This window comes from Rattus norvegicus, chromosome 10 (assembly GCF_036323735.1).
Source record: "Rattus norvegicus strain BN/NHsdMcwi chromosome 10, GRCr8, whole genome shotgun sequence".
Taxonomy (NCBI): Eukaryota; Metazoa; Chordata; class Mammalia; order Rodentia; family Muridae; genus Rattus; species Rattus norvegicus.
In genome coordinates this window covers 104,291,386-104,304,145 of record NC_086028.1, presented here as the reverse complement: position 1 = coordinate 104,304,145, position 12,760 = coordinate 104,291,386, and the positions used below count along the sequence as shown (strand labels likewise).

At 54.6% G+C, this 12,760-nt stretch overlaps 1 protein-coding gene and 1 long non-coding RNA gene across 15 annotated transcripts in view; one reads left to right on the top strand and one right to left on the bottom strand.

The window, feature by feature from the left end:
* Rbfox3 (RNA binding fox-1 homolog 3) overlaps positions 1-12,760 on the top strand; it is a 436,924-nt gene that overhangs the window by 351,718 nt on the left and 72,446 nt on the right. For 8 of the 14 annotated variants that reach the window (XM_039085684.2, XM_039085679.2, XM_039085683.2 and 5 more), the window contains exon 1: positions 2,403-3,004. In XM_039085684.2, coding sequence (XP_038941612.1) covers positions 2,900-3,004 — 105 coding nt within the window. In that variant the 5' untranslated portion in view covers positions 2,403-2,899. 14 annotated transcript variants of the gene reach the window in all.
* On the bottom strand, positions 563-2,268 carry LOC134480911 (uncharacterized). Its single transcript, XR_010055899.1, has 2 exons — positions 1,751-2,268; positions 563-1,482 (listed from the first exon to the last, which is right to left on the bottom strand). It is a non-coding gene; the product is annotated as an uncharacterized LOC134480911 (long non-coding RNA).

Here is a 12,760-nt window from a genome sequence, read left to right as displayed (position 1 = left end):
CCCTTGCCTGATATTTATAGCGGTGCCCAGGAGCGTAGAAATAATTACAGCTCAGTTCATGCCTCCCTAACAAGGCCCTTCTCAGATTCAGGGCGAATGGGATATTTTTTTCCCTGTATCTTTTTTTAAGTAGTGAATATTCTCACTGGATTGACAGCTCTTCCCAGCTCACAGCCTACCTTCAACCCAAGAAAAAGTGGGGGCAGCTTAGCCTAGCAAGTGACTGGGGTGGATTGGATTTCCCCACCCACTACTCAAGGCTGCACATCCTGGTTCACAAGACCTCGGGAGTATGGGAGAGTGGTCAGGAACCTTGGGGGGAGTGGAGAGTAGTGAAAGGCCTGGGCTGGTACAGTGACTCTCTGTTGGGCCCTGGATGCACTCGAGAATGATTCCAGCCTGTATGGGCAGGCCAAGAGCCTCAGCAGCAACTTCCCTTAGAATGGGACTGGTGGGATTCAGTAACTGGTTTGTTTCAGAAGTGACGCGGCACTTGCAGAAGATGACAAGTAGAGAAATAAGCCAGACAATCACACAATTCAAACTCTTTCTGGAGGTTTCCTTTAATTCTTTTTCACTGTCTCCCAGCGAGCCTGTGCATGGCGAGGTGACTGGTGGAGGCAAGTATCTAGACGGGCTCCCCTGGCTAGATTCTCTTGGCTATTGGGCTGCAGATTTGGTTTCCACACTAGACCGTGAGCTCACTCCACCCAGGAAAGACGATTTAGTCTCAACAGCTCCTAGCCACACACAGTGACTGCATGGTGGTCTGTCTGGAGGCTCCAGGTGAGCCTTACCAGGATGCCCAAGTTCTCTCTGTGGAAAAGGCATCTGGGCAGAGTGCTGACCGAAAGCCACTCTGAGAGGACAGACAGGTGTACAACAGGAGAGTAAAACATCAGGCTGAGGGAACAGGAGGCAGGTGGGTATGTTGTACTGAATAGCCAAACCTACTCAGGGTACAGCACCGGCAGAGCAGCCTCCAAGGTCTCAGCTCACAAACCTGACTTGAAGCATCATGCCCCAGAGGTACTTGGTGCTGGGGATATACTGCCACTGTCCAGGCCTGGAAGATCAAAACAGTGACCTATTCCTTGCGGAAGATAAGGGTGGCCTCAGAAGGTCCATAACCCACATTCCACCTGAGCTACCCCAGAAGCATCCCAGAGACATGCAAGACAATGGGGGAAGAGTGTGGTGAGCCACCAGCCACCTGTCTCTGGTCTCTCCTATGCATGGCAGTCTCCACAGTCTACTTTCTTCTAGAGGGAAGGTCAATTGCAGGATTTATAGCTGTGAGTGTGGGGGTCAAAGATGCCTGACAAGAGGTCATCCAAGTTGCACATGTCTACCCGTTCCTTTGCAATGTCACTTCCAAGGCAGTGCCTGGAGGGAAGCCACACTCAGTCACGCATCTTTTGACACTCTTGATAGTCCTCCATGTGTTATGCAGTGGGGGCCATCATCACCTGAGCCATCAGTCTGAAAGGGGAAATAAAAGCCCAGGGGCAACAAGCAACTTCAGTGAGCTCACACAGCATGGAGGAGGACCCCACATAAACTACCAGGCCAGCCACCTTCCAAGTGGCCTGGGTAAGGCCTCAGAGTTCCACAGCCGCCGTTACTTGGTACCTGGCTGTGCCCCTTCTTGGAGGTGGTATGTGTCAGTAAGTCTTGAGGCTGTGCACGTGTCCCCTGGGCTGCCCCTCACAGGGGCAGTGGGAGGCAGTTTACTCCCAGCCAGACTCACCTGTGGCTTGTCTTGGTGACAACAGAGTGTGAGAGGAGCAGGCCCAAATGCGTGTGGCTCTAAAGCTGCAGATGTATGCAGGCAGGCTGCAGTGGTGCTGTGAGGGGCAAATCAAGGCTTCTGCCCAACACTGCCTGGAGCCAAAAAGTGGGTGCTGTGAGCCTTGGAGTGTGCACAGCAAATTCAGCACATTTGATGATGGGGCAGGAAGGGGTACTCGATGGCCCCTGTTTTTTTGTTGCCCACCCCCATACTAAGTATCCACAGGCTCCTAAGCCTGCGGCAGGCTGCTAAGGTGCCTCATGGGGCCTAGAAGCCAGCAGAGGGGCAAGAGAGACTCTTGGGGGGCTCTGGCTGGGCTTCTGGGCACTGAGAAGCTGGAAAAGCCTTCCTAGCACGGAAGCCTCTGCGTAGATGCCCTCATTACATCACCGACTTCCCCGCCGCGGAGCCGGCCTCCCTCAGGAGAGGCGCTTCTCTGAAGCAGGCAGAACGAGCGCCTTCGGTCGGTGGGCCGCAGAGACTGTCCCCTTCACCGCAGCCTAGACCATCGAGGGCCAACGGAGGTCCCAGACCCCACCGCCGCCGGGAGCAGTGGCTGCGCGCGGGCGGAGGAGGGGAGCGCAGGGCCGGCGGGAGGGGGCTAGGGCTAGCGGCCCGGCGCAGGACGGCGGGCGAGGGGTTAAGTGCGGGGCCGGCGGTGGTGGCGTAGGCCGGGTTCTCTCCCCCAAGCGCGGGGCTCCGTTTGATGTTGGAGTACGCCAGGGACTCCCCCTCCCACCTCTACACACGCGCGCACACGCGCACACTCACACACGCACACGCACCACTCTTTGCAGACAGGGCTCCGGTGGCTCCAAAGTGACTGGCTCCCCTCTCCCCACATCCATCCTCTCTCGCAGCGCATCCATCCTCTTTCCATCTTCTCGCGCGCGCTCTCCAGGCTCCCCGCCCCGGACAGGGGCAGCCCCCGGCAGAGGCGCGCCGCTCTCCTTTCCATGCCTCCCTCCTAACGAGCGCCACGCGGGGGAGGGGAGGCCCGGAGGAGGAGAGACCGGGAGGGCGCCCGGGAGGCAGGGCGCGCGCACACACCGAGGGACGCAGCGAGCGCAGAGCCGCCTCGGCCGCCGGGCGCCCCCCTGACGCCCCATGCTGTGCTCCATGGCGAACTCCGGCTGCCTCCTGCTGTCCAACTCCGGCAGCATGCTCCCGCACTCCGTGCCCTGCCCGCCCGCTTTCCTCTACCTCCAACAGGTAAGCGCCCCCGGCCCGAGCGCCCCCCGGTCCCGCGCACGTGCGCCCCGCGCCGCCGCCCACGCCCCGCACTTGGCCGCCTCCGCGCCGCCGCTGGTGGCCCCGCGGCTCTCCACGCGTCATGGCGCCCGGGCTGGGGTTGGGGGAACTGCGCCCCTGAGTGGCAGAGGAGCGTGGGGTCGCCCGGGGTGCGTGCGGTGCCGGGTCGGGGGGCCGGCTGGAGTTTGGGGCTTCGCTCGCAACTTTTTCAAAGGCGCGGGAGGGGGCGGCGGGCGGAGTCTCGGGGGAAACCCAAAGGGAGGATGCAGGGGTTCTGGACACCCGGTTACTTTGGGGAACTTCGTGCCGAGACGCGGAGGACTCGGAGACGGGCAGCCAGGCTCCTTCCTGGCGGCGTCGCGCAAGCCCAGGGGCGGCGGGGAGGTGGCGGCTGGGGAGCACGGCTGTGCTGCAGCGCGGACCGCGCGCTGGGCCTCTGGGGAGACAGGCCACCTGCCTGGTGGGACAGAAAAGCTAGGCCTTGAAGCTCGGGCTCAGGAGGGGGCTTGTGCTGGACTTTTTCTGTATACTGGGCTGTACAGGAATCTCAAGCTGGCAGACTTTGGGGGACAGTAAGCCCTGCGGTTAGGAGCCCCTACATCCCCCGGATGCCCCCTAGGGAGGTGCGCGCAGAGTCTCAGCTTCCGCCTGCCAGCTGGCCAGAGGCGCAGGGGGCGGGGTCCTGCGATCCCACCCAATGCGGAATCTGTGCGGGATGGGGGGGCACCAGGTCTGCACTAGGGAGGGAAAGGGGATTCCCTGGGCTCTCCCAGGCCCTCCAGGTTAAGGTTCTGGGCGCCAGCTTGGCCACAGCTGTCCTGAGTCTGCGGTACTCTGGCCTCACCTACCCGAGTTCCCCACACCTCTGGCCTGTCTCCCCATGCTCTTGGGGCTACCCTGTTGTGAATTCACACCTTAGCCCTCTGGTATACCCATATGGATAGGCAGCTTCTTGGGAGGCCTGGGATCCTAAGAACTTCCGGCTGTCTATCTGTCCCTTGTTTCTTTGCTCAGCCCAGTTAGAGGGTTCCCATAGGACACCCCCTCCCTTCTGGAGTGGAGTAGTATGAAGGAGAGAGGCAGAGGGAAAGGGTGCCCACACAAGAAGCTGGCTGGAGTCAGAGTCAGGATCAGGCTACTAAGAAACAGCAGCTGGGTGCACAGCTGACTGGACGTGAAGAGGTGTATTTCTTGGCCTCCACTGGAGGTTTTGTGGAGACTCAGGCTAGACATTGGGGGTAGGAGAGGTTCTTATCCGTCATGCCCCTCTATGAACTCTCCAGGGAACCACAGGAGGTTGTGTAAGAGAAAGTATGGATATAGCAAAGCTAGGCCTCCGGACCCTGACCCAGGGCAACCAGCCCCGGGCTGCTGGGCATTTGAGCCACCCGTGTACCAGGGTCCCTCTTCTGTGTTAAGGATTACCAAACATCTTGGCCGCTGCAGAGAGAGAGAGAGACAAGAGCTTGCACAGTGATTAGGAACAGAAGGTGGTCTATTGCCAGAGCCTTAAGCTCTGGTTCTCACCTTCCTAGGACCACCTGTGACATTTGAGGCTTCCTGGATGTAATACAGGAGCTTCTGGGAGCCTCAAACACACAGGCCAATTCCCCACATCATTACCAGAGTCAGCTCAGTAAGGGTCCTCAGTGAGCCATCTTCCCAACCCTTCTGAGTTCCCAGGAACACCCGGGTCATTCGGAGACTCTGTGATGGGTCCAGACAACTCGTGCTTCTGCTGGTCAGATGAGACCACTTGGAGGTGCAAGGATCGCCCCTCCCCCTCAAACCCAGCTGTTGTGGGCAGGGATAACCTGGACACCCCCTGGAATCAGGACCCCAGGACTGAAGTGAAGGTCCTGGAGGCCAGTCCATGGCTTGCTTAGTGGATGTTTTGTCTTGGGCAAGAGGCCTCACTGAACTCACCTGTGTCTTCCTTGAGCATACAGTTCCCCCACCTCAGGATACAACAGCTGAGGTAGAATGAAGGAAGGCCCAGAGTTTGAGTGTTGGCTCGGTGGGTCAGACCTGCGCTTTTGGTGGAGGTCAATCCACCAACAAGGCTTGCAGTATAGCTAACCAGAGTCCTCTAGGGCTTGGTAATACACCCTGACCGATACATTGCAGCTTTCCATGAGATCATCCGGAGGGCAGAGGGGACTTGAGATGAGCTCTCCCCACCACAGGTGCGGTCTGTGTGACCAGAACCCCTCTTGGGACAGCCATTGCATGCCCACTGCACCAGGCTCGGATGCACCACCATTTCCTTTGTCCATCCTTCACAGCTATTCTGCAGGGGCAGACAGCCCTGTGCCTGGGCACGGGTCTAGACCTGTCTGTCATTCCTGACTGTTATGGGTGCACCATTTTCCAGGAATACAGAGTCCTGGTGGTTCCGGGGCTGTTACAAAACAAATAGTGGCGTTCAGCTTGGGACCTAGTTTGTCCCGGACCACCTTTGGGGTGAGATGGCCTTTTATATCTCCTAAAGGGAAGAGGAGGGACCTTGGGTTGCACCTGGCTGGATTTCTAGAGATGAGAGCAGGCCCCTCCTCCAGCCCCCTTGTGGGGACTGCAGGTCTGCTGCACGTGAACGCTGGTGCCATATGCCGGTGGTGTGTTCAGTCTAAACAGCACATTTACCATCAGAAAGCAGAAGACGTGAAATCAAGCAAGACAAGAGACGTAGTTGGAGTCGCATTAAGATGCAGCTTTTTTAAAACAGGCCAGCTCTCAAAACCTACATAGTCTTTCCACTTGGAAATTTAAGAGATGAAACCTTAACCGCCAGAACCCCATTCCTTTACAGAACCATTAACCCCTACATTCTGAGATGCCAGACCCTGCTACGGGAAGGATGAGGAGGCTGCGTCCCCTCAGAGACAACACGGTTCTGTAATCCGGCACAAGGTTCTGTTATCATATGCCTGCCTCCTCTCTGCAGCGGTGATGACGCTTAGATTCTAACCAGGATGACTAGGCCCCCCCTGCACTAGGTTATGTCCGTGCGGGTTGGGTTCTGGTCAGTAGGAGCTCATGGGAAGTGGATTTCTACCCTGTTTGCCAGTCTGCACCAGGAGCCCCGTAAGGGATGGCCACAGGACTCTCTCTGCCTGTAAGGTCCCGGGCACACTGCTGAGCTGCCTCATATGGTCTCCCTGGGGGGTCTGCTCCCTCTAAGAAATCCTGAGTCTCTGGTCCCTGGTATGTTGTCCCCGGTAGGCCATAGGACTGATCATAGTGACCTTTGAGGGCAAAGGGGAATCTCATGGAAAAACCCCAAAACCAGAGCCGGACTCTCGCGGGGTCCCGTATGGCCTCCCACAAAAGCAACTTTTCAAAGACAAGGTGCAAAAAAGACCCGGTTCACAAAATGGGATCTTGTCTATCATCGCCTTATTATTAAACCACAGCGTGCTCTAAAAGAGGGTCTTCTGGGGCCACCCAATAACTATTACCAAGATGGGAAGTTGTTCATGGGGAGAAAGATGTATTTTTCAGGTAGGGAAAAAACAGCGGAAAGGTTGAGGGGTGTTTGGGGAAGGAGCTAGGGGGGTTCCTGGGGAGCTAGAGGGTGCCTGGGAGATTCCAGGCAGAGGTGAAGGCCCAGAGAGTTTCCATTGCCACAGAAAATGCTGCCAGCCCCCCAGAAGCTTCCTCCCAGCCTGGGGTATGCAGTCGACAGCTTCCTGGAGTTGTTGATAACAGCGTGTTCCCCCAGGAGCGGAGCCCAAAGTTGCACAGAGGGACTCGGGGATCCTAGGGCCTGTTCTGAGATTCATTAGACAGCTGTGTTCTTACTTAGAACCATTTTCTCTTTGCTCTGAGGTAAGAACACTGCTAATCACAGCAATTTTTAATAAGGATTAATTACCATAGCAAACTGCTTCTTAACACCTCACGCTCACTCCTGGCGTTTAGTCTCTGCTCCCGGGGTGTCAGCCATATCACCCATAGACTTGGTGTGACTCCAGGAACCCCACCAGATGATACAGGCCCCTTCACAGTGACACAACATGGGTCACAACATGGTGAGGCCCCTTGCAGCAGATCATGAGAAAGAAGGCAGAGCAGACATTTGTCTGCCATGCCTTCAAAAAGACCTTGCCGTTCAGATCTGTCGTGTTGATGAAGCCATACCCCCAAATTATTCTGTGACCTAAATAAATGAACCAGGCTCTGTGTCCCCGAACCCTGGGATTTGTAGGGACGAAGGACTATGTCTTAGCTGTCTGGCCTTGACACAGCCATCCAGAATCACACCCCAGTGCCTCTGGTGACTCCAATGGCCACACCAGCGATGTGGGTCTTCCCTTGGTTTTCATGCCTTATAGACCCGTGCTTGTTCCAGAACTTGCTGAAGGCTGACCGTACGCATGCATTGTGGACATGGCGAAACAGGGGCAAGGAGCAGGTAGATAATGCACTAACCCGTGAAACTTCTGAGCAGCAGAGCCAGCCGGGTACCTAAACTCCAGAGCCTGGGCTGAGTCCTTCTCACATTCTGAAAAACGCCAAAATTGAGGAAATCTTTCTTCCTTCCCAGCTGCTTTCTCAGCTGTGCACAGCATAGAAGACACCTCAGCCAGAACTTCTGGTGGCCCGAACTCTTTCTTGAATTTCCTGTGGTCCCAAAGCAGGATCTGCCCCCAACTGGATGCCCAAAGAGGCACAAAGCAGGGGGAAATGGACGTAGGCCTCTCCAAGGCTCTTAGCATCCTGAGTGTGACTCTTCATTTGGTGGGGTGAGTAGGGTTTCCTGGGTGTAAAGCAGGGGGCTCTAGCTGGCTGGACCAGGATAAATATCACAGCAGACGTAGGATCTGCCGTAGCCAGGAGCAATAGCGAAGGAGAAATTAAGAACAAATCAGTGTTCAGGGTTGAAAACGCAGATCCCAGCAGGCTCAGGCCTCCGTGTGCCCACGAGGCGTCTGCCCAGAGGTGAGAGACAAAGTCTGGTTCCACAAAGCATCTCCTGCATTCATTCCCTATACCGTGTCCTATATGGATGGAGCTCTCCTCGGCAATCATGGGCCCGTGAGGAGCTGGGAAATGGCCGCTTGCTTTAGACGGGGTCTGTAGGACTTTCTGATTCCATTGTTAAGACTACAGTTAATAGGTTGAAAGCTTGTCCCTCCATTGACACCCACTGCTGACAATGAGTCAAGGTAGCAGTCTGCCTGCCCCAAGGCACTGAGAAACAGAAATGGCCGGCCACCATCCTTGGAGGAGGTGAAGGATGAGATTCCAGTTGGGGTGTCCTTCTGCCCCTGTCTTCTAATCCTGGGGACAGCAGGCTGAAAGTGGTTGTAGAATATCAGGTTCCTGGGGAGAGGGCAGAGGATACGGCTCTTGCAGGAGGCTGGCTGTGGCCTCTGTCCAGCTCTAACGACCCTTGGCACCCAACGTGGGCTGGGTTAGGTGGCACCAGGCCTGAGGCAGATGGCCCCTCAGGCGATTCGACTGTAGTTCCTGGCAGTGTGGGATCCAGGTAGCCCTTGTGATCCGGGCAGTTGGTCTCATGAGCACGGGTGGGACGTTGGCTAGAGGGGATGCACAGTCTGATTCTTCTCTTCGCTCCTTTACTGAGCATCTGCTTTAAAGCCCTGGCTGGCTTGCCTCCCCCACCCCTCCCCTCATCCCCACCCCCGCCGCCCCCTGCTCTTTGCTTTCCTTGTTTCTGAGCCTCCATCACCCACTTTCTCTGTTCCCCTTTGCTCATTTTCTTCTCTGCACTCTCCTCTGTTCCTAGAAGATTCCCGCCCTTCCTCCTCCTCATCCTGAGGTAGCCAGCCTCCCTGTATGGGGCCCACGCAGCTACCAGGTGGTTACCAGCTTCTGTTGGGAGAAGGCTGTGGACCAAACCTGATGAGACCAGATCTGATGCGTTTCGTCATCTGTGTGGCTGGGTCATGGTCTTTGGCACCTGGGCCCCGGCAGAGGAGCAGGTCCAACTCTGGAAGGAAACCCAGGTGGAGGTGCATCTTGAACAGAAGACTGAACTGTGATTCCAGTAGGGCCCGGCCTCCCTGCAGGAAGTGAGATACCCTCCAGGTCGGCAGAGCTGAGGCCTATAACCACTTGAGAGCAAGTCCTGGTCCCTAGGTGGGCCTTTACATCCCCACAGCTCTGGGGTCCTTCAACAGCTCAGAGAATAGACCAGAGAAAAGGTAGAGAAGTGCCAAGGGACACCATTGCCGTGGTCAGCATTGTACATAAAGTTATGTCCACTCCGGGTCTGCAGGTCTAGTTTGGGAATAAACAGTGGCCCAGCTGCCCTTCCTGGAGTCATAGACACAGTGCGACACCAGAAACTAGTCCCCATGGCAACATACATCTTCCCACTCCATCTTGACTCTGAAGACCCAGTTAGGAGAAGGGGAGGGAGCACGCAAGCCAATGGTCCCTTGCCTGCTGGGGCATCTGTGTGCCTCTAGCCTCTGAGATAGAATTTTACATCCTCTTCCCAGAGAGCTTCGAAGCTCACGCCTGCGCTCAACCCAAGCCTCCCTTCCAGTCCAGACTTGCAGTGCTCTCCGGGTGTCACCTAGTGAGGCAGTGGCAAGCCTGGCTGATGAGGTAAATCTGACCCCAGGCCACTAGCAGTGGGGATACAGGTAGATGAGCAGGAAGACGTGGGCGTGGTGTGGTTTCTGCCAGTCTCTGGGACAACTTGAGAAGGAAGAGGCTGCTTAACCACGTGCCTGCAGCCAGAGTGCCCCAGAGGAAGGACCCATAGCATCTCCCCAAGAGCTGGCACCACGGCGGACTCCTAAGAAATTCCAGGAAGACACCAGGCCCTACAGTGTCTTTCCTAAAACCTTAGTAACAGGATGTCAAGCCTTTGTTTCCTTCTCTGGAAAGCAAGGAAGCTGACCCACAAAGGGCAGGCACTCCAGGTCTGGTGACGTCGCCTTTACCCATGTGCATCTGTCTGTGGATGTCTGTCTGTCCACTCAGCAAAGTCAGCTGAATTGAACCTAGGTCAGCTGCAAGGAGCTCTCAGACTAGTGGGGAGGGAAACTAAATGACCAGAGAGGCACGGGTGTGCCTGGAGCAGCTAGAGGTAAAGTGGGATCGCTGTGTTGTGGCATGGTGGAGCATGGTGCTACAGAGAGGCTCTATGGGTTCAGGAAGCTCAGAGCTGAGGTCCAGAGCCTTCAGAGGCAGCTGTAGGGGAGGGGAGCATCTCGCTGGGATACACAGCCTCACTGCAACAGGTGGACAATTGAGTCTGTCGTTCCGAGATACACTTTCATATACCTAAATGTTACCTGTGCCTTATTGAGCCAAGCCCTGTGCTAGAGAGGGTGTGTGTGTGTGTGTGTGTGTGTGTGTGTGTGTGTGTGCATGAGTACATGAGTGTGTATGAGTACATGAGTATATGTTGTATGCATGAGTATGAGTATGAGTACATGAGTGTGTATGAGTACATGAGTATATGTTGTATGCATGAGTATAAGAGTATGAGTACATGAGTGTGTGTGTGCATGATTACATGAGTGTGTGTGTGAGTGTGTATGAGTGTGTGTATGAGTGTGTGTGCATGAGTATATGAGTGTTATGTTCATGAGTACATGAGTGTGTGTGTGAGTGTGTGTGCATGAGTATATGAGTGTGTATGTTCATGAGTACATGAGTGTGTGTGTATGAGTGGGTGTGCATGAATACATGAGTGTGTATGTGTGCATGAGTACATGAGTGTGAGTGTGTATATGAGTGTGTCTGTGCATGAATACATGAGTGTGTGTGAGTGTGTGTATGTGTGCATGAGTACATGAGTGTGTGTGTCAGTGTATGAGTGTGTGTCAGTCCATGAGTGTGTGCGTGCATAAGTACATGAGTGTGTGTGTGTATATGAGTGTGTCTGTGCATGAATACATGAATGTGTGTGAGTGTGTATGTGTGCATGAGTATATGAGTGTGTATGCATGAGTACATGAGTGTGTGTGTATATGAGTGTGTCTGTGCATGAATACATGAATGTGTGTGTGTGTATGAGTGTGTGTGTGCATGAGTATATGAATGTGTGTGAGTGTGTGTATGTGGGCATAAGTACATGAGTGTGTGTATGAGTGTGTATGGGCTCTTCTGCATTTCCCTTATCCCCTGGTGCAGACTAGCATATGGGATTGTCAACTGTTGTACTAAGGGGACCCAAAAGAAAATAAGCAACAGAAACAGATGTGAGGACCCAATGAATCAGTGGCTGCGCCAATGACACTTTGGAACTGAGGGTGACAGAAGTGCCATTTCTTCAACTTCCTTCATCTTAGTGGGGATACTGTGCATGGGCACGTGGTGTGCCCAGTGTTGAGAGGGGCCCTGAGGACAGAACTCAGAAGCCACTACGTAAAAGGAGCGTGGTCAGAGACTCGTCCCCTGTCCAGCAGCAAGGTGAAGCAGAGTAGAATAGGCCCATACTACTGATCAAGACCCTATCCCTTGGATGTCTCGGGCCTTCCCCCACTCATCCCTACATAAAGGGGGTAGGTCAGTGCCACCCACCTGGCTATGTCAGGTCAGCAGGGAGAGCTTTGTCCCTTCCCGGTTGTGCTGTACATCTCCACCAAGCCACAGCATGCCAGAAGCAGGTGACTGAGAAGGCCAACTATAAGTATTGCGGGAGGGGGGGGGGTGAGTAATGGAAGTCTCAGTGTCAGGGCTGGGAAGATGGCTCGGTAAATAGAAAGTGTTTGCCATGAGAAACACTGACGACTTGAGTTCAGATCCCCAGAACCCTCATAAAAGCTGATCGAGTAGCGTGTATATCCATGATCTCAGTGTGTCCCTAAGAAGCTATGGGAGCCCCATGGGAGCTCCCAGGACAGGCAAGCATGCCTAACTGTCTCAAAAGTGGTAGAAAGGCAAGGACCAATGTCTGATGGTTGCCCTCTGACCTCAATAAGCACGTGCCATGGTATATGCACACTAGCAAACAAGAACAAGTGTGGACACACACACAAGTATGCTAGACGAAATAGGCCCTTCCACCTAGACGGTCCATGTATCTGGGTGCCTGTGATGGGTAAGGAATCCAGCAGAGGCTGGCCCACAGAAAGATAGTGCCAAGCAATGGGGAACTCTAAATTATCTAGTGTCCATGTATAGAAAAAGCAGGTGAGATGACTTCCAGCACCATGCTTAACCCAACATCTCCCAGCTTTTCTGGCCCAGTAGCTACTAGCATGAGGAGGCAGGGCTCCTCACCCTAGCTCCCCAGGATAGCTCCCACCTCTGTGTTTGTATTCAGCCATTGAAACCCGGTATCAATTTTACACAGAGAACATTTCCACTTGAATGGGCCATGCTTTGAGAGTGCAGCCATTCTGTGGGTCTCATGGTTAACCCACAAGGCAAATCTAGAACCTTCTGGAGACTGATACTCTTGGAACTTCAATAGAGTGTGATCTATGGGCCAGCTGGATCCTTGGGGTCCCCAGACATTTCATGCCATGCCGCTAAAGAGCCTGGGGGCTCTGAGATTCTCCGGCGCTGTCTGTCTCAGACTGGTCTGAGCTAGTGTTGCCGACAGCTCCCTGTGACAGCCTGTGGCTGTGTTTCCACTCTCCCCCTATTGGAAAATAAGGAAATAGGTAAAGTCTTTTTTTCCACCAAAAGGCATCTCACGACTGTTTGTAGGGAAACGCCCATTTAGTTAAGTGACAGAGAACCTAAATGTCTGTATTTGGTCAACAAAAGGTTGGCTACTCTACT